Source organism: Eubalaena glacialis, chromosome 2 (assembly GCF_028564815.1).
Source record: "Eubalaena glacialis isolate mEubGla1 chromosome 2, mEubGla1.1.hap2.+ XY, whole genome shotgun sequence".
NCBI classification, from domain to species: Eukaryota; Metazoa; Chordata; class Mammalia; order Artiodactyla; family Balaenidae; genus Eubalaena; species Eubalaena glacialis.
The window spans coordinates 168,349,132-168,367,769 of NC_083717.1; the positions used below are offsets into that span (position 1 = coordinate 168,349,132).

The 18,638-nt window shown below is 50.1% G+C and overlaps 1 protein-coding gene and 1 non-coding gene across 5 annotated transcripts in view; both read left to right on the plus strand.

Moving 5' to 3' along the window:
- The first annotated feature begins 4,702 nt into the window (after nt 1-4,702).
- Nucleotides 4,703-18,638, plus strand: part of JDP2 (Jun dimerization protein 2) — a 41,188-nt gene continuing 27,252 nt past the window's right edge. Inside the window, exons 1-3 of one of the 4 annotated variants that reach the window (XM_061182744.1) lie at nt 4,703-4,870; nt 5,345-5,663; nt 15,097-15,320. In XM_061182744.1, coding sequence (XP_061038727.1) covers nt 5,363-5,663; nt 15,097-15,320 — 525 coding nt within the window. In that variant the 5' untranslated portion in view covers nt 4,703-4,870; nt 5,345-5,362. Of the gene's footprint in view, nt 4,871-5,344; nt 5,664-5,796; nt 6,070-15,096; nt 15,321-18,638 lie in introns of those variants that run through there. The other 3 variants (XM_061182743.1, XM_061182745.1, XM_061182746.1) reach the window with 3 other exon arrangements.
- On the plus strand, nt 17,854-17,925 carry TRNAE-UUC (transfer RNA glutamic acid (anticodon UUC)). Its single transcript has one exon. It is a non-coding gene; the product is annotated as a tRNA-Glu (tRNA).

The following is an 18,638-nucleotide window of genomic DNA, read 5'->3' on the forward strand; positions in this document are numbered from 1 at the left end:
CCACATGGACATTTCATCTTCTCCCAGGTGTTTTCAAGACATGTTTTGAAACATAATATTCTGGGAGCAGAATGAATCAGCATCTCCCTAGATCACTCAAGTCCTCATTTCCCCATTTTAATGAATATCATCTGTCTTCCTGGCCCTCTACTCTGTCATCTTTATGGGCACGAATGATATCTTCTTTTTGCTTTGCCCCCTCAAATAGGGTGGCACATAGCAAACATTCAAACAAGGTTGTCTGACTAAATTATTTAAATGACTAACCAAACCCTGAACTGTAAGAAAGCAGCTCAGTGTAGTGCTGTATTCAGTCTCAGATGGTTGAGTGGCATTTGATGGATCGGGCAAGAATAGTAAGCAGATAAAATTCTACAGTGTCAGTTCAGCAGCCTTTTATAAGCTTGACTTTGGGCCATTTTATTCATGATTTTTTCAGCTTTCTTTGGTGGTAAGAGGCAGAAAACCCTCAAACTACCTTAGTAAGAAAGAGAAAGTGGATGTATTGACTCCATCACCATGAAGTCCAAAGACCAATTCAGCATGTTCTCATGGCATGTTAGGTTCAGGAACTCAAATGATGATGTCATGGTTTTTCTGTCTTTAAGTGTCTTGGCCCTCTTTTCCTCTGTGTGTTGATCCCATTCTCAGTCAGGCTCTTGTCACATGATAAGAAAAATGGCCCCCAATGGCCACAAACTACATCCTTACACTGATGTTTAAAGGAAAGAAGCTCCCCTCTTCCTTAACATTCACATATCAAATCTCAGGGAAGACTATGATTGGCTCTGTTTGGGTCATGTGCCCATCCCTGAACCAATCACTGTAGCTTTGGAAATGGTCTGCTTTAATTGGCCAGCTGAGGCCACACACCCACACTTGGGTGGGGATGATGAGGCGCCAGGATTGACATCCTTCGAGGGCCTCAGGGAGAGGGAGAGTAGTGGTTTTCCAAAGAAAGGAATGCTGAGGAGAACAACATACCTCCACTACACCCCTCCTCTCCTAACCTCACCTGGCCCAGCATTTTAACTAGAGAATTGTGTTAGGAGATTAAAGAGAAGTTGCTGGGCTTTCCCCAGAGATGGCTGTATTTCTATGGGTGCTGATTTATTATTAAACCTTTAGACATGTTGCCTGTTGTTTTATAAAAGTCTCATTGGTGGTTATTGGAAGAGAAGCAGTTCTGTTCCCAACTCAAATTTTCTTCTCAAATACTTCAGTCATGAATATATATACATACATATATATGGGAAATTTAAAAAACTTTAAAACAGACCTCCCCACAAAATTACTACCATGTATCTTCTCCTCCTACCCTAAGGGAGAGAGTGGAAGTCTCATTTCTCCTGGTCTCTCCTGGTAGGTATTTGATTGAGCGAGGGAAGAGTAGGAGGAAGAAACTATCATAAACAGGTCTCCATAATTTGCAGACTATGTAACAGCTAGTCTCAACTTCTTGTTTGATTTTGTGGTACCATCCTGCCCTTCACCTAAGAATTCTCTGTGGCATTTTTTTTTTTAATTAGCAAATTTTTAAAACCCTGTTTTTGAAAAATTTGTGATAACCCTATGGATCACCAGGGACACTGAAAGACTGATATTGAGATTGGCTTTGTTTATACCAGAAGCTGCAAAATCAAATGCCCCCAGAGGCTAGGCAGGCCATGTAAATGCCCTGGCAGGCTGGGTGGAAACCGTGTCAAACTGGGGTGTTTAAGTCCCATGCAAGGGGGCAGCTTCAAGTGGGCTACGGCCCATTGTTGCCATTAGGGAGTGCATGATGTGGCAAATATTAACTGTTCACTAATATGTAGTTCTCTTCTCCTGCTGGTACATAGGAGGACTGAACTTCCCTGCCTCTTTGAAATTAAGGAAAATGGCCATGTGACTTGTTTTGGCCAATGAGATGTAAGCTAAAGTGTTAAATGTTACTCCAGGAGGAAATATTTAACTGCTGGTGCCTGGCCCTCTCTACTTCTCTCTCTTTCCATGCCATCCTGACCAGGGATACACTTGCTGCTATGGAGGTGCCTACTGAGCCACCACCTGCAGGACAGCTGCCTTGAACAGTCACCTCAATCCACAGTTGTCTTGTGAGGGTGAGAAATAAACCCTTATCGTGTTAAGCCACTGAGTTTTGGAGGATGTCTGCTACTGCAGCATAACCTGTCCTAAACTGACTTTTTTTTTTTTTTTTTTTCTGGAGGAAGAATCTAGTCCTTTCGATTTATTTTTTTCAGAAAATAACTTTTTAATTTTATATTGGAGTATAGTTGATTAACAATGTTGTGTTCATTTCAGGTGTACAGCAAAGTGATTCAGTTATACATATACATGTATCTATTCTTTTTCAAATTCTTTTCCCATTTCGGTTGTTATATAATATTGAGCAGGGTTCCCTGTGCTATACAGTAGGCCCTTGTTGGTTATCCATTTTAAATATAGCAGTGTGTGCATGTCAATCCCAAACTCCCTAACTGTCCCTTCCCCCCACACCCGTAGCCATAAATTCATTCTCTAAGTCTGTGAGTCTGTTTCTTAAACTGACTATTATATGTTACCTGACTTTGATTTTTTTTCAAGAGAATAGAAATCTAGATTTTTGTGTGTAATCTTCAAGTTAAAAAAAAAAAGAATTTGGCCATCAAAGCCAAGTTCAGCCTGGCAGCTGCTAGTTTGCAATTTTTGGTCTACACAGTTTGAGTAGAGAATGGAACAATTAACAAATGATTTTTCTATTGTGCAACAATCCTGTCTGAACTCCTACAGTGCTTAGTAGCTTTAGTTACTCTTGGTCTAGCTGTTTATTAGTGTTCAAGTTATTCTTCCTAACTAGATGGGAAATGGGGACAGGTGAGGAATCATGTCTTAAAGTTTGTGTATCTCACAGGCACAAAATATAGTTTCCATAAATCCTAGCATAAAGACTAGTCAGTTGGTTGTTTACTCAGAACTACCACTTCCTCCATTGATACTGGAGAAACAGGTGTGGGGAATTAATTATTTTACCTTGCTGGTTCACTTTTTCCTGTTTGCAAAGAGGTTGGGATTCATCAATGTCCATTAAGCCTTAAAAGGCAATATCTAAATAAGTCAGAGACACAAAACCCAGTGTATTAATCAGGACTTTTCCAGTTGCAAGTAATAGGAAACCTAAATTCGAACTGCCTTAGGTAAGATATAATTTCTATAATATAGAAATTATATTATATTATATTATATAAACTATAATATGGTTTCCTATAACTAAAAACTCCAGAGGTGGGGATGATATCAGGCATGTCTGGATTCAGGAACGCAGACAACGACATCTGAACTTGATCTGTCTTCCCCTCCGTTGCTTGGCTATACTCTTCTCTACTCTTCTTTGCATTAGCTTTACTCTCAGTAGACCCTCTCCACGTGGTAGCTTGGGGCATTTTCAGGTCCAGCTTCTGTCCGCTTCTCTTCCTAGCAGATCCACAAAACTCCTAGTGTCATCAGGCTCACTTGGACATATGGCAATCTCTGAAGCAGCCCATTGGCCAGGGCTGGATGTATTAATTGGGACTTTTTTAGTTGCAAGCAACAGGAAACCTAAATTTAAACTGCCTTAGGCTGGGTCACTCGACCATCCCTAAGAGCCAGTGGTAGATCAGCTCCAACCAGCAAGGCAGGGAGAAGCAGACCAATGTCAACATAAATGGGCCAACTTATGGTCTCTCCCTCCAGCCACTTCCAGGGGCAATAACTACGGAGAGGGGCCTAGTAGGGGGCAATGTGGCTGGAGGTCTTGAAGCTGTGTTTACATAGCATTTTATATAAAATTAAGAAGCATCCATATCAAATAATGGAGGAGACCTAATGGATATTATAGGGAGATTGAAGGGGCTAAAGACCTCCAGGTTACCCCTCGGTGCCCCCCCCTGTAGTATATTTAATTTGTGAGTGAAGCAAAGGCCCAGTCAGCCTGCCGGTGGCCCAACCACGTCCAAAGGCAGCCCTGGAAAGGATTGCTCTAACCATGCACACTAATTATTGGTCCCTACACATAGACCAGTGTAGTTTTTCCAAAGTCCCAGACGAAGACGCATAAAGTAACATTGCCCCCATTCAGTGTTTTCTTCCATATAAACGTCCAAACCTCAGGCTCACGGGGGAAACATTGTAAGGCGGTTTCATAGTACCCAGGTTTGATGTTTCTGCTGTAGTAAAGGTGTAGTTGGCCTTTCTGGGGCTGAGAGTCATGTTCTTCCACAAGACTGTCAAATTACCACTCATTTTCCACTGTACCTTCTTTCAGGACCTTACTTTCTTTACTTGCTAACTTCAATGCTTCAAGGGAGAGAGCTGACAGTGAAGGTGAAAATGGTCAGTCGATGTCATTGGGACCTGCTCTGTCTTTCCCTCTATAAGACCAGTCCTCTGATCCAGGAAGATTTCCCTGCACTGGGGCAATAAGAATAGGAGCTCACTGTCCTCAAATTGAACAGACCTGCTCACTGGGCTCTACTCACTTGCTTCCATCGGTCTCAAGGCTGGTTGTTTCTTTCTCTCTGAGCATCTGCACTCCAAGAAGGCATGAACTTTTTCTTTCACTTCCTTTCTTCTATGGGTGATGATCTGACATCACTCTGAGAAGGAGGCTGAAGGTCACTGAATATAAACACTGTCACTCCTCCCTGGCTGAGGCAGAAAGGCAGGGGGTTGGCTGAGCAACCAGGGGGTCTGGAGGAAGGAGATGCAAACCAGAATGCCAACGTCTCAGGTGCCACATGTGTGCTTGAGGGCTCGGTGTCTCTGTGCCTTTACATACTGAAGGCACCGTGGAGGACGCATTTCCTCTGGAGTCACCCTTAACCATCTGCCACGCTTAGGAGGATGAAAGGTAGGAGTTCAGTTGGCAATGGAAGTTGTAAAGGGAAAGAAGGCCATTCGGGGTGGGCTGAGGGCGGCGGCTGCTCACACGGGTGTCCGCCCGCGCGTCCGTGAGCGGAAAGGAGAAGCCTGCTGGAGTGTGATAAAAAGCCCAGGGGTCAAACTGTGCAAGCCACGGGGAAAGGGAAAGGGGTGGGGGGCTCAGGCTGCAGTCCAAGGAGGGCAGGTCTCTTGCAGTGAACCACCCCAGGGCTTAAGGGCAGCTGTGATGGCCAGGTGGGCTAGTAGGCGGGCGGAGAGGCACCCAAACGCCTTGATCCTCTGCCCATCCTTCTGCCCAGAAAAACGAAACAGGCTTGCGAGATCATTTCCTCACTCAGTGCTGAAGTGTCCAAGGATGAAAATGTGTTGAAATCCTCTCTCTCTCTCTCTCTCTCTCTCTCTCTCTCTCTCTCTCTCTCTCTCTCTCGGTTTGGGAAAAAAGAGCTAAGGACTGAGGAAGATGGTTCAACACAGGCTACGTCTGCTTCCAGGGCCTTTTGACTTGTCCGGCCGCCACCTTCTCATTGCTCTCGGCCCGAGCTGTGTCTCGGGGTGGAAGCCGGGCGGCTGTGCGCTGGGGATGCTCTTACATAACCGCCCTCCGCGTCCTGCTTCCTCGCGCGCTCCTGCACCGCCGGCTGGGAGAGCCGGGGGCCGCGATGGAGTCAGGGCCGCTGCTGCGGGGCCGGGGCCGCCCCCGCGTGGAGCGGACCGCGAGGAGCCGCGGGAGGAGGGCGCGAAATGCGGCGGGGAAGGTGAAGGTCAGTGGGTGTGAAGCGCCGGATCCACACCCCCCCTCCTCCCCTGTCCCCTCCTTCCCTTCCTCTCCGTCCCCCTCTGACGTCTGGAGCTGGCAGCTCGGCCGGTTCCGCATTCCCGACCCCTCCCCGCCGCCCAGGGGCCGCTATATAGCCGGGGCTGATGCAACCCGTCCCGCCGCCCGCCACAGCCTGCGGGAGGGACGTTCGGCGGCCGCGACGGGGGGGCGCTGGCGGCGGCGGACGCTGCAGCGGCGGCGGGGCTGGCGCCGCGGCGGCTCCCGGGCCGGGACGGGCCTGGGCACCGGGCGGAGCTCCGCGGCCGGGCGGCAGCGGCGCTGAACGGGCACGGCGCCTGCAGCCGGGTCCCGGTCCCGGGGGCGCTGCCTCCGCCCGCGGCTTCTGCTCGGTGGGTGCGAGGGCGCGCGCTGGGGACGCCGGGCCGGGCTGGGTGGGGCGCGCTGGCCGCGGGCACCTGGGACTGCCGCCCCCGCGCGGGCGGAGAGCGCCGGGCCCCGAAACCCGAGCCCCGCGGGGAGGCTCCCGCAGCCCCGGGACCCCGCGCTGCCCCGGAGGGGGACGCTGCAGTCCGGGCCCCTCCCGCCAAGGGTCCGCGAGCCGGTGGCTTCCCTTTGGTTCCCACCCTGGGACGGGAGGCTCCGTCCGCTCCCGGGGCAGCCGAGGCGCTCTCTCCGTTTCCCTCCCGTGCTCTCCTCCCCAGTCCGTTTGCAGGGAGGTGCTCTCCTTGCGCGGCGGGGAAGGCGGGTGAGTGGGGGAGAAAACTGCCCGGGGGTGGAGATGGAGGGTGAAAGGCCAGGGAAGTGCAGGGTGCTGGTGGTGGAGGGATGACAGGGACCTGCTGGCAAGTCGTGCCCGCCCCACCCCCGTCGCAGGGAGGAAGCACGGCCCCCTGAGGACCTGGAGGAAGGCACTGAGAAGGGCTGTGGCTCTCCATACAATGAAGAGGGCTTCTCTCAGGGCCATTGCTCCGGGATTCCCCCTCTGGGAGGGGGTCTCGGGGTGGCCGAGTCCCCTTTGGTCTCCCCCAGCTCCCAAGCCAGGTTACATAAGGAGGCCAGCCGGCTCCTCTAGGTAACCAGCCCCTCCTCTCCGGCCCAGCCCAGTTCAGACGGCTGTCTTCTGCCCCCCCGCCCCCACCACCAAAAGGAGCCTGAGCGGCTGTGGATCCCTGACCCTGCGGTTGCAGACCCAGGTTTTGCCTGGGTCAGTGGTGGGGTAGGGGGGACAGGGAGGCCTCCGCACCTCTGCAGGGATGGATGGGCCATCCCTGCGGCTGGAGATGGAGAGGCTGGTAAAAGAGGAGCTCAACTGACCCCTCGGGTCAGCGCCCGTAGCAAAATTGCCTGACCCTTGCACTGGGCCTCTCCCCCCCACTTCCCGGCGCATCCAGGGCATTGGGCTGTGGCCTGACCACATGTGCTCAGGGCAGCTGGGCTCAGGTCTGCCTCTCTAAAAAGGGCTTGCAGGCTGTGTGGGTGTGTGTTCCCAGGTTCAAATCTTCGTGGACTCCTCAGGGTCTTAGTTTGAGGAACTGTGAGAAACTGAAGCTTTGAACCACGCTTGGGTGCCTGCTTGTCCTTTAAGGCCTTGCAGTGAACTGTGTTCACATGTTATCTCCCTTCCCCCCAACCTCCCTTCCCTGAGGGTTTTTTAAAACACCTCCCACTGTTTTCATCTTTCCAGCCAATCTGGCTGCAGTTTGGATGGACGCCTTATCTTCCGTTGCAGGTTTCTAGGGGAGAGTTTAACTAGGTATCAGGTGTGAGCATGGCTCTGATTTTATATAAACCTGACGACCGGGGAAGAGAAGCAAGATCTATTCTCGTGCCTCTGGCTGGTTAAGGTTTTGCCATGTTTAAAACAGGGAGGACGGATTTCTCAAAGACTCTTCTGTTCCCCTTCTACTTTGGCTTTGGTTCAGAGTTGCAGGCAGCTCCAGAATTTTCCTGAAGAGCTGGGCGCTGTGAGATCTGAAGGGCAGCTGGAAGGCATGGATGTGGAGGCTTCTGACTTTTCTCCTGGGTGGGCTGCAGCCACCTCCAAGGAGATGTGTTGATAACTGGTAACGGTGTCCCCTAAGGAAGAATCTGGACAAGGATCTCTCCCTCACTCGCCGCCTGGTTTTTGCAGCCACCAGCGTCTGTCGTTGCCTCCCCAACCTGTTTGCAGGATGTGTGGGCATCTTTTCCAACCTGCAGAAAACTCGGCAGAAGGCTGAGAAGGGCTAGGCTCTCCAGGCCTTGTTTGTCGTGGGGCTGCTGGTGTTGCGACTGTCCCTCGCACAAGTGTCTCTGTTTCCAGCTCTGTTCCGGAAGAAAGGGGCCAATGCAGACTCTAGGTTGGCCTGCTTTGTATTCATTCAGCCCCAGCTCAACTTGAGCGATCAGAGCCAGGGCTGAGGGCAAGCTACATTCTTTTCTGCTTTTCTGCTGCAGGATGCAGTTTGCTTTTTTTCCATGTGAATGAATTATGTTAGAAACCGAAATGAGAGGAAGAGAAAAATAGAGTGAGTGTATATGGGTATGTGTGTGTGCATACCTATATAGGCAGGGGGAGAGCAGCGGGCACATTATTTTTCCATTTTCCTTTAATTAAGGCTCTGTGGAGGTGTGTTTGAAAACAGAGGGTCTCCTATGCCTTTGAGGAGGGTGAGAACGCTGTGTTGGCTGCGTCCTGGGCCATATGCAGTGTATGGTGGCCAATGAAACTGGGCCTGGCTCATTCTGTTGCTTGTCTTGGCAGTCGGTTCTGTGGCTTGTGTTACCAGCTCTGGAACTTACGGGCTGCCAAGCTCCGTGCGCCTGTGTGTGCGTGCACATACGTGTGTGCGCGCGCTTGCTCTTGTGCGTGTGTATGGTTTGGCCTCCCAAAGCTCAGCAGAGACAAACGCGTTAGCGACCCCCGGTTGGAATTTTCAGCCTGTGTTTCTTTACACTCATCGCTGTGGGAGGCCCGGCCAGAGCCCACCGTTCTGGGTTTTTTTCAGTCTGTTTTCTTGCTGCAGCCCTTGGGATTCCATTTGTGGAGCTCCATTTCCAAAGCTTTAACTGGTCAATGGCATATTTTTTAAAAAGGGCCAAAGGATCGGTCACATTCTGTGTGTGTGTCTGTATTACGTATGATGCTATGAACTCCTGGCACCAAGGAACAGAGATGGGGTGAGGTGGGAAGAGAGTCTAGAAGTCTGGCCCACTGGCAGTTCTTTCCCAGCTTATTCTCACTGCTCAGGATAAGGATCCTGGCAGAAATGACTTACTGTGTTTTTATTGAGCACCTACATTAGGCAGGGGAGAAAGCTGTGTTTACAGGCAGGGCTTGTCAAAAGCATTTCCCTGGTCTCCAGGGAAGAACCTTTCTTGGGGAGAGGTTCCAGTTTCTTCTATGGCTGGGATGGCTATGCAGGGATCAGACTGTGTCGGTGGCTTCTCCTGACACCCACCACCTCGCATTCTCTTATGAAGATCTGAGGAGTGACTCCTTCTAAGCAGTGCAGGGTTACAGTGGATTGAAGGACACAGGAGATGCTGGCGCTCTGCTTCTGGAGGCGGGCATGGAAACCCAGCCAGCTGGGAGTGCCCTGTTGCCAGTGATCTATGCAGTTGTGTTCTGGCCTGTGAGATGGAGGAGCACTTAGGAGAAACTGAGGCAGAGGGCAGGTGCTGGGTCTCATTTCCGCACCTTTGTACCCAGCCCTGATCTGCCACCTGTTGTTTCTATTCTGCAATAACTGCCTAGTTGCAGGATGGTCCTGCCTCCTTGAGATTTAGGGTTGGAAAGTGGGAAAGCAGAGAATTCTCTGGGCTGGATCCCCAGAGAATCCTCCGGGATCCTCCTCATGGCCATAGGAACGGGAGATCCGTGTTAGATGGGAACTGGGAACTGTGCAGGAGGGACCTTGAGGGGTCATCAAGCACTGGTGTTGCTCCAGGAAGGAAGGCCCTTGAAGCTACACTGACTTCACACTCACCAAGTGCAGGTGCTGTTCCAGGTGCTTTCCAAGTATTAATGAATTTAATCTTCTTCTCAGCCTTACAGGGCAAATAGTGTTATTAGTCCCATTTTGCAGCTGAGGAAAGTGAGGCACAGAGAGTCTCAGGAACTTGCCCAAGGTCACACAGCTAGTAGGGGCAGAGCTAGGATTCACACTCAGATGATCTGGCTCCGGAGTTTCCACTTTAACCTGCCTCACTGTTCTGCCTGCAGAGCTGAGCCAGCCATCGGAGATGGTCTTTTGCTGCTTGCCCTTTTCTCCATCTTGGAGCTTTCACCATCCTTTTGCTCCCTGCCTCCTGGATCTCCTTGTCTTTTGGAAGCTGGTTGACCTGCATCATTTCAGATTCCAGGAGAGAGGTCATCCCAGGTGATTCCTTAGCTCCAAGAACAGATTTGGTGTTTAATTTTCCAAGATTCATGATGGTTAGTACTATGCTCTGTGATGACTGGTCTGGCACCTTTCTGCCCTCTCTGCCCCCCAGCCCCTGCCATGGACTTCTGCCCTCCACATCTTCCTCCTGGGAATCCTCCCAGGCTCCAGCTCCCAAGACCTCCCACCCGTTGATTTCAGTTGCCAGTTACTTGCTCTTGACTTCCAACCCCACTAGTGCTCCTGGGGCCTGACCCTATGAACTCCCTTGCTCCTTGACCTGCCCTCACTCACCTCCACTTTCTTTTAGCACCAAGCCTTGCAGCCTTAGCCTATCTGCACTCATTTGCATACCCATTCCTGGCTCCTGATGCCAGTCCAGGCCAGCTGTTTGCCTGGAGGGGAGCAAACCTTCTCAGAGAGACCCAGGGATTTTAGAGCCTTCCTTAAACTTTTTTTCCTATGGACAGAAAGTTCATGATGCAGATCCTAACTTTCTCTTGATCTGTCTTTAAAAAAAAATCTATCTTTGCCATTCTAGATGAAGATGCCAATTACTGGGCACTTTCTAATATGAGTAGCCTTTTACAGTTTTGACACGTCAAAGCAAGACTATTGTTTATTTATAGATACTCCCATTAAAGAATATGATAATATCTTACAGATTTACGTACAGTAAACAAGAGAAGAAAATAAGAGGGAAAAACTTAAGTTTTTAAGTTATCTCTTCATTCTTTTGGCTGAAATGACTTCATCTTAATATCTCCCAATAGGGCCCATTTTCTGGACTTGAAGTGTTTTGTGACTTTTTTTCTACTTGTACAAGGCAGCATCCCAAATCGTGTGCCTACAAGTCCCTGAGGAAGTCAGGATAGAGAGATACAGATATCAGATTTTTTCTTTAGGTTCTTTTCCCTTGGATCCACCTGGTCCCTGTTTCTTTCAAGCTGCCTCTCAGGAAGCTGCATCAAACCACCCCAAATCTTAGGCTCAACAGCAGCTTAGGGTCCACTGTGACCTCCAGAATGCCTTCTGTCTTACTCATGCCTTGCTTGTCAGTCTCATCTTTGATCTGTGCATTACCCAGTTTTTCTTCATTGGCTATTTTCCAAGTTGTTCCTGGTCAGTGTCCTGAATTGCCAAAGTCTTTTTTTTGAATTTATTATTTATTTATTTAAATTTATTTTTATATTTTTATACAGCAGGTTCTTATTAGTTATCTATTATATACATATTAGTATATATATGTCAATCCCAATCTCCCAAATCATCCCACCACCACCCCCCTCCCCGCTTTCCCCCCTTGGTGTCCATTCGTTTGTTCTCTACATCTGTGTCTCTATTTCTGCTTTGCAAACCGGTTCACCTGTACCATTTTTCTAGATTCCACATATATGCGTTAATATACAATATTTGTTTTTCTTTTTCTGACTTCCTTCACTCTGTATGACAGTCTCTAGGTCCATCCACATCTCTACAAATGACCCAATTTCATTCCTTTTTATGGCTGAGTAATAGTCCATTGTATATATGTACCACATCTTCTTTATCCATTCGTCTGTTGTGGGCATTTAGGTTGCTTCCATGACCTGGCTATGGTACATAGTGCTGCAATGAACATTGGGGTGCCAAAGTCTTTTTGGATTCTAGGCCTGTCTTTTGAAGCACAGGCGCTATTTGCCAGTATGGGTCTTCTGCCAGTGTACAGCGTTTGCTCTTTATTTATGCATCCCAGTTACTAATGGAGACATGGAAGGTGTTTATCTTCCTTATGGACTTCTGGGCCCCAGAGGGAAGAAACTCTGGGTTCTTCCCTTAAAACTTTTAGTGTGTACTTCTCCTTCTCCCACTAAACTGTTTCCGTATGGAACAACCAGTTTGGGAGATGATTTCACCTCTTGTCATCTTTCCTCTGTCTTACTTGAAGTGGGTAAATTCCTCCTGGCTGTTATTGGTTCCCTGCCACCCGCCCCCCCCCCCCTTTTATAGATCCCTAAATCACATCAAATTGTTTTATTTTTCAAATCACCCAAGTTGCCTTTCAGCCTTGGCTCATCAGTCAGCTCTTTCCAGTTAATGGGGATCCGATTGTGAAAGGCAGCTGCTCTAGTGCCTCCGTCTTCTGCCCCCCACGCCCGGAGCCCTTTAGGATGACTTCTAGCTGGTGAATGTCAGCTGTTGTGGTTGTCTCCTAGGAATGGCATGTGTTAAGGACTTCGTGGTTTGTATCTGAGCAGGTAGGGGCACCCTTGAGAGGAAAGGCAGGAGAGGGGGATTTTTTGCTTCTGCAAAGGAAAACCTGGAGCCTAATTCCCTGGGTGAGGCTTGTCACTGGGGCAGGTTCACAGGGGAGCAGGAATGGTAAGAATTCATGGGGCTGCAGCTCCCAGTGGGTGCTCCCTCTAGCAGGGGGGTTCTCACAGTAGCAGAGAATTCATTATATTTTGGGATCATTTGTTAGTATCTCATTTATACCTTCTGTATGAAAATAAACAGAAGCTGCAAGCCGAGCCTATCATTCCCGGAACAGAGTGGGGTCTGGCTTCCATCTCCTGAGATGGCTCTGGCGGGGAAACATACAGAAGCCTCTGGAGGATTTTTCTTGGGGTCTACCGTGGGAACGAATAATCTGGAGGTGGATAACGAGCATATAAACTTCCAGAGACAGATCCTTACCCTACTCACTGAATTTTGCTCCGCCATGAATTTATCATTCGTTTCTTCGTTCATTCATTCATTCATTCGACAAGTATTTGTTGATTATCCTTTCTCTGCCAGAAATGTTGCATTACTCACCCCTTGAAATCGCTCCTCCACTCGCTAAGTGGCCACATGGCACATTTTGCCACACATGAATGGGTCCTTACAGTATCGGGAGGTTCTGGGGCTTCTGACCAAGGAGGGGATTTTGCACTATATTTTTGCTTTGCTCCATACCTGAGGTGTGGTGCCTCTCTCCCCTGGTAGGGGTTTGTGTCCAGCTGAAACACCAGGCATAGGACATTTTCAAGCTTCCCATCTCCTGTCCATTTTGACTAGCTCAGTTAAACATCCTTCCTGGGGTTGCTGACTTCTTGTAGCATCAGTTCAGGTCTAGAAGGGGGAGTTTTGTAGGTTTTTTTCCCTCTTCTGAGGAGGAGATATGAGTTTCCTTTGTCAGTTTGGCTCAGGTAGCCTGAAATCGCCCCCCTCCGCCCCCCCCTCCGCCCCCCCCACCGCCTGCCAAATATCCACATGGCTGGGTCCAGGCATCATTTTGCCACAGAGGAGTGAGCCCCTTTCTTATTCTCCCTGGAGGAGTTCCGGGGAGACATGTAGCTCATCCACCATGCCCCAGAGCAGCCTCCTGGCGTGGCAGCTGCAGCCCTCTCTGCATTGCAGGCCTGGCTCCAGAGGGTGGAGGGAGTGACTTTCTCACTGAAAGTGGTCTGACAGATATCACATCTTCCCTGTCTTGCCAAATACACCCCTCTCTATGGGAAGAGAGAGTGAAGATAGAAAGATAGGTCAAAGCTTCTCCCCCAGGATTTCCAAGACAGATGAAGTTTTAATTTTATAGCCCTGTGCAGAGAGGCGGGAAGGGGGAGAAATGATTTTTTTTTTTTTTTAATTTTTGGCTGCGTTGGGTCTTCGTTGCCGCACGCGGGCTTTCTCTATTTGCGGCGAGCAGGGGCTACTCTTCATTGCGGTGCGCGTGCTTCTCACTGTGGTGGCTTCTCTTGTTGTGGAGCACAGGCTCTAGGCTCACGGGCTTCAGTAGTTGCAGCATGTGAACTCAATAGTTGTGGCACACGGGCTCAGTAGTTGTGGGTCACGAGCTTAGCTGCTCCGCGGCATGTGGGATCTTCCCGGACCAGGGCTCGAACTTGTGTCTCCTGCATTGGCAGGTGGATTCTTAAACCACTGCGCCACCAGGGAAGCCCGAGAAATGATTTTTTTTTCTTAGGGCTAGAATCCAGAGGCAGTTTTGTACTGAAATTCTACTTACAAGGCTGTTTAGAAGCCAAGACTGTGTACAACTGACCTCTCTAGTGTTCTCAGTGCCTCTTGGCTCATAGTAGGTGGTTGACAATAGGATGGATGGATGGATGGATAGGTAGGAGCCCTGTAAGTGGCCAGAAAGTCTGGCTTTATTAACAGACAAGCTTTCTTTCCTGCCATCTGTGCCTTGAAGGGATAGTTTCTTACCCATGAGCTTCCCCCAGTGAAAAGAAGGAAAAAGAATTCCCTTAGTGTTGACCTGTCTAATTTATGTCTTTCTTTCATGCCTGAATCTGTCTTCCTTTGCAAACCTTCTGGGTCTGGTGGAACTGGAATATGTGTTTGCTTTGAAAGTGAAGAGCCCGTGGAGGACTTTTCTCGTACTGGGCTCCACTGGGGAAGCACATGCTAATTAATTCCATCTCCTGTGCCTCAGTCTCTTCCTCATAGATGCCAGATGCACACACTCACATACACATTCACTGTTAATTTAGATCTGCTTCATCTCGTATTCAGGGTGTCTTAACAAGTATGCAGAATGGGATGTGTGATTTGAGGCGAAGCACCATGACAGCCCCAAAATAGCTCCCTCTTAAACAGGTGCAAAGGTGCTTGAGATGCCTCCGTTCTGATCCATTCTCTTCGGAGGCAGTGTGTTGCAGTCTAAATCCAGCTCCTCCGGTTTTAACTGTGTACAGTCTGGAGCGAGTTCTCCTTCTAAGCCTTGGCTTCTTACTCCATGTCATGGCCTCTGACCCAGTCTTATGGGACTGATGGAAGGATTACTGCAGTGCCCAGCCCGTAGCAAATGCTGAATCAATGTGGCCTATGATTGGGTTAAGCATTGCCTAAGTGCCAACAATAACCTTGGTGTGAATTAACTGATCAAGTTTCCCTCAATAACAGAATGGACTTAAGGGCAGGAAGAGCACCTTAAGGTGGGGAAGGGGTTTAGGGGGACATTGGTGAAAGAAAGGGTGGGGTCCTGGTAGGACACAGGGACTTAAACCCCTCATGGAACCTCTCACCCGGCTGACTGTGCCCGTCCTGCTCTTCTCCTGTCCACTCCAGGCTGGACTGCCGTTCCTCCTGCTATGATGCCTGGGCAGATCCCAGACCCTTCCATGACTGCGGGCTCTCTGCCAGGGCTCGGCCCCCTGACCGGACTCCCCAGCTCGGCTCTGACTGCAGAGGAGCTGAAATACGCCGACATCCGCAACATTGGGGCCATGATTGCCCCTTTGCACTTCCTGGAGGTGAAACTGGGCAAGAGGCCCCAACCCGTGAAGAGTGAGGTGAGCGAGCCTTGTTCCACCAGGGCAGGATCCTGGGGGGAGGGTAGGACGCCTGGATTAGTGTCCTAGGTCTAGCCCTAAACTCACCATGTGACCTAAGCCTTGCTGTTTAACATGGGATCTGAGGACCAGTAGCATCCATGTCAGTAACATCCTGAGGTTGTTAGAAGTGCAGGATCTCAGGCCCCACCCCAGACGGTCTGAATCCGAATCTGTGTTTTAACAAGCTCCCCTGGGGAATTCACCGCCATGTTAGCGTTTGAGAAGCCCTGGGCTAGGGCAGGGTGCCGAACCTGCCTCTGGTTCTTTGAGGGGCAAGGGAAGAGTGATTAATAATAAAAGTATTGACTAAACATTTGGCCATCTCTCTGGGGTGCTGGGGGTGGGGTCAGGGGAGATAATGGGAATGTGCACATGCTTTGAAAAGTATATAAGGCAATGCCAATATTGGGTTAGCTTTAAAAATTGTTATCATTCGTCACATCATTGTCTCTATTGCTCTTGGCCCCAGGCTGGAGCTGAAAGCAGGAACTTGGAGGAGGGGTGGTGCGGGCTCCCTTCCCAAGCTGCTGCCAGAGCTGGACTTGGCCTCGGTCGCCTGGTATCATCTGCCTTAGCTGATGTTTGCAGAGGACCCACACGTGGAGCACGCCCTCCTCGGGTCCCTTGGAGCTGCAGTGCTCATGAGCCTTACTTGTAGAAGAGTAGCTTTTCCCTGGGGACCGGGGAGAAGCAGAAGTCCCCAGTGTGGGTGAGCATCAGTGCTGGGCACGCCCCCGGTCACTTCCCCGGGGCTGGCGATTTGTCCAAAGGCCTGCCCCAGTGAGGTCCCCAGCACGGCCACTTCTTCAGAGGCTGGACAGAGCAGCTGCCCGCCTGGAAGGGAGAAGGAGCCGGTGGTGGGAGCTGGAGAGGCGGCTGGGCCAGAGGCCTGGGGGGAGGCAGCTGAGCGTCAGGTGCTGGGCTGCCCTGCGGGGAGGGAGCATTCACAGACAGAGGTGCGCCCGGATGGGGGCTCATCCCGTAGGATGGAGCTCACAGGGCTGGACGTCCCAGAAAGGGGGACTCTTAGTGGAGAAAGTTGTCTGGGTACCGGCAGGGGGAAGTTGGGTATTTTAATGCCATTCCTGCTCTGCCCTCCCTCTCCCCATAAGTACCATAAAAATTGCACAGAAGGGCGGCTGGGGAGCTCGGCTGGTGGGGGGCGGGGGGCGGGCCAGATGTGGCTCTCAGGTGTGTTTTGTTTGGCCTGAGCAGTGTTTTAAAAGAAGCTGGAAGCAACATTTCACTTGAAAATTTGGATTTTAATCTTTGATTACAAAGTGGGAAGATCTGGCCACACCGTGCCCTGTTCTGGCACGGCCACAGCTGCCAGGAGCGGGGGACCCGCTTCACTTCTTTGCTCTCTCCAGTCTCCCACGGGCCCGGCGCCTCCCTGTTACTCTCGATTTTGCTTACGCTGTCAGTTTTGCTTTTGTTGCCACCGGCTGCCTTCATTTACCTTGGACCGCGCGGCCCCTACTGTAGACATTTGTGCTGGAGATACCTGGATTAGGTGCCGTGTAGATGCCCACTAAAGACGGTTGATTACAAGATGAGAGTTGACGGTAATTATATTCTTCTGAATTGATTTTGTCAATGAGCGTGCTGTGGATAGCACTTCCTGGCTTAGTTAGTGCTCTGTGTTCTTTATGGAGAGCCCTTATCTTTGGTCTTGTGCTATTTTGCCTTCCCAGGCCCAGAACTTGAAAGCATTCATTTCTGGGTCATTCCATAGTATTTAAAACCATTTAAAACCAGTAGCTGAGCAGGGGTACTGAGGCTGTGGGGCTGATGAGGAGCCGGGTGCCTTGGTCTCCGGGATCTGCCTGGTGGCAGGGGCTGAGTTACCACCTCTCCCCTCCGCAAAAGGCTCTGGAGGAGCTTTCTTTCTTTCTTTCTTTCTTTCTTTTTTTTTGAAAAGGCCTTTATTTGGATTGGGTATTTTTACATTTCACAGCCTCCCCCAAATTGGTGACATATGCCCTGTACCTGACAGTGACGTGCTGTCCTCCCAGGCACCCACAAACACACGCCATCCAGGCTGTGAAAATGACAAGCCATTTTTAGGGCATATTTGCATGTCCCCTCCCTCGCTGTCAGACTGCAGTGTAGCGGGTGCTGGCGTGGAGTAAGGTCAGCCCTGCACTGGGAACCGACCTCCGATGTTCTAGGTCAGACCCAAGATGGGTGGGGGGTTCATTCTGAGAGCAACTGAAAGATAAAGGGGGTTGGGAGAGAAACTTGCAGCTGGAGAACCTTATGTCTCGAAGATTTATTTGCATATGGCACACTGCCTGTGGTGGATTTTCACACTGGCATTTTGGACTAGTGAAACTTTCTTGAAGAATAATAAGATACGAGCTCACATTCATTAAGCGTTTAATATGTAGCAGGCCCTGTGCTAAGGGCGTAACATGTAGAGTCTTTTTTATTCCTTACCTGATCCTGGTGATCTGGTTCTCCCCATTTTAAAGAAGAGGAATTTGGGAATTCCCTGGTGGTCCAGTGGTTAGGACTCAGCGCTTTCACTGCTGTGGCCCAGGTTCAATCCCTGGTCAGGGAACTGAGATCCCGCAAGCCGCGCGGCACGGCCAAAAAAAATAATAATAAAATTTAAAAAATTGAAAAATAAATAAAAAAATAAGGAAGAGAAATTTGAGGTCCAGGGAGGAGGAGGTCAAGTCACTCAGGGTCGCACGGCTGGAAGGTGGCAGAGCTGGGCCCTGCATGGGCAAGACGCTGCTGCTGTGATAGTGGTGTGCACCCGGCACAGTGCTGGGTGCTCTCTGTGAAGCATCTTGTTGAACTCGCATGAGAACCCTTTTGAGGTCATTATTATTACTGTTGTTATTGTTATGCCCACATTGTGGATGCAGTCAACAAGTCTTGGGGACATCCAAGGTCACGCAGCTGCGAAGTGAGGCCAGGCAGTCTGACTTTTCAGCCAAAGCTTTAACCTTATGCTATGCTGCCTCCTGTGCTCTCTGCCAGACTTCCAGGCCTCTAATCAGTACTCTATCGGGCTGGGGAAGCGGGATGAACCTGGCCCCAGAATCCTCCATCATTTTGATGACACGCCCAGATTAACGCTGAGCCCGACAGTTCTGCAGCCATATCATCTCCCAGGCGCCCGGAGAGAGGACGGGCCGAGCCACTGGGCAGGCAGCTCTGTCCCAGCTGGCTCTTGGGCTGTCCACCTTATAGAGGCCAGCAGCCTCTCGGGCCATGTCCAAATACATGAAGCAGTTGGGTAAAAGAAAATCAGAGGAATTAAGT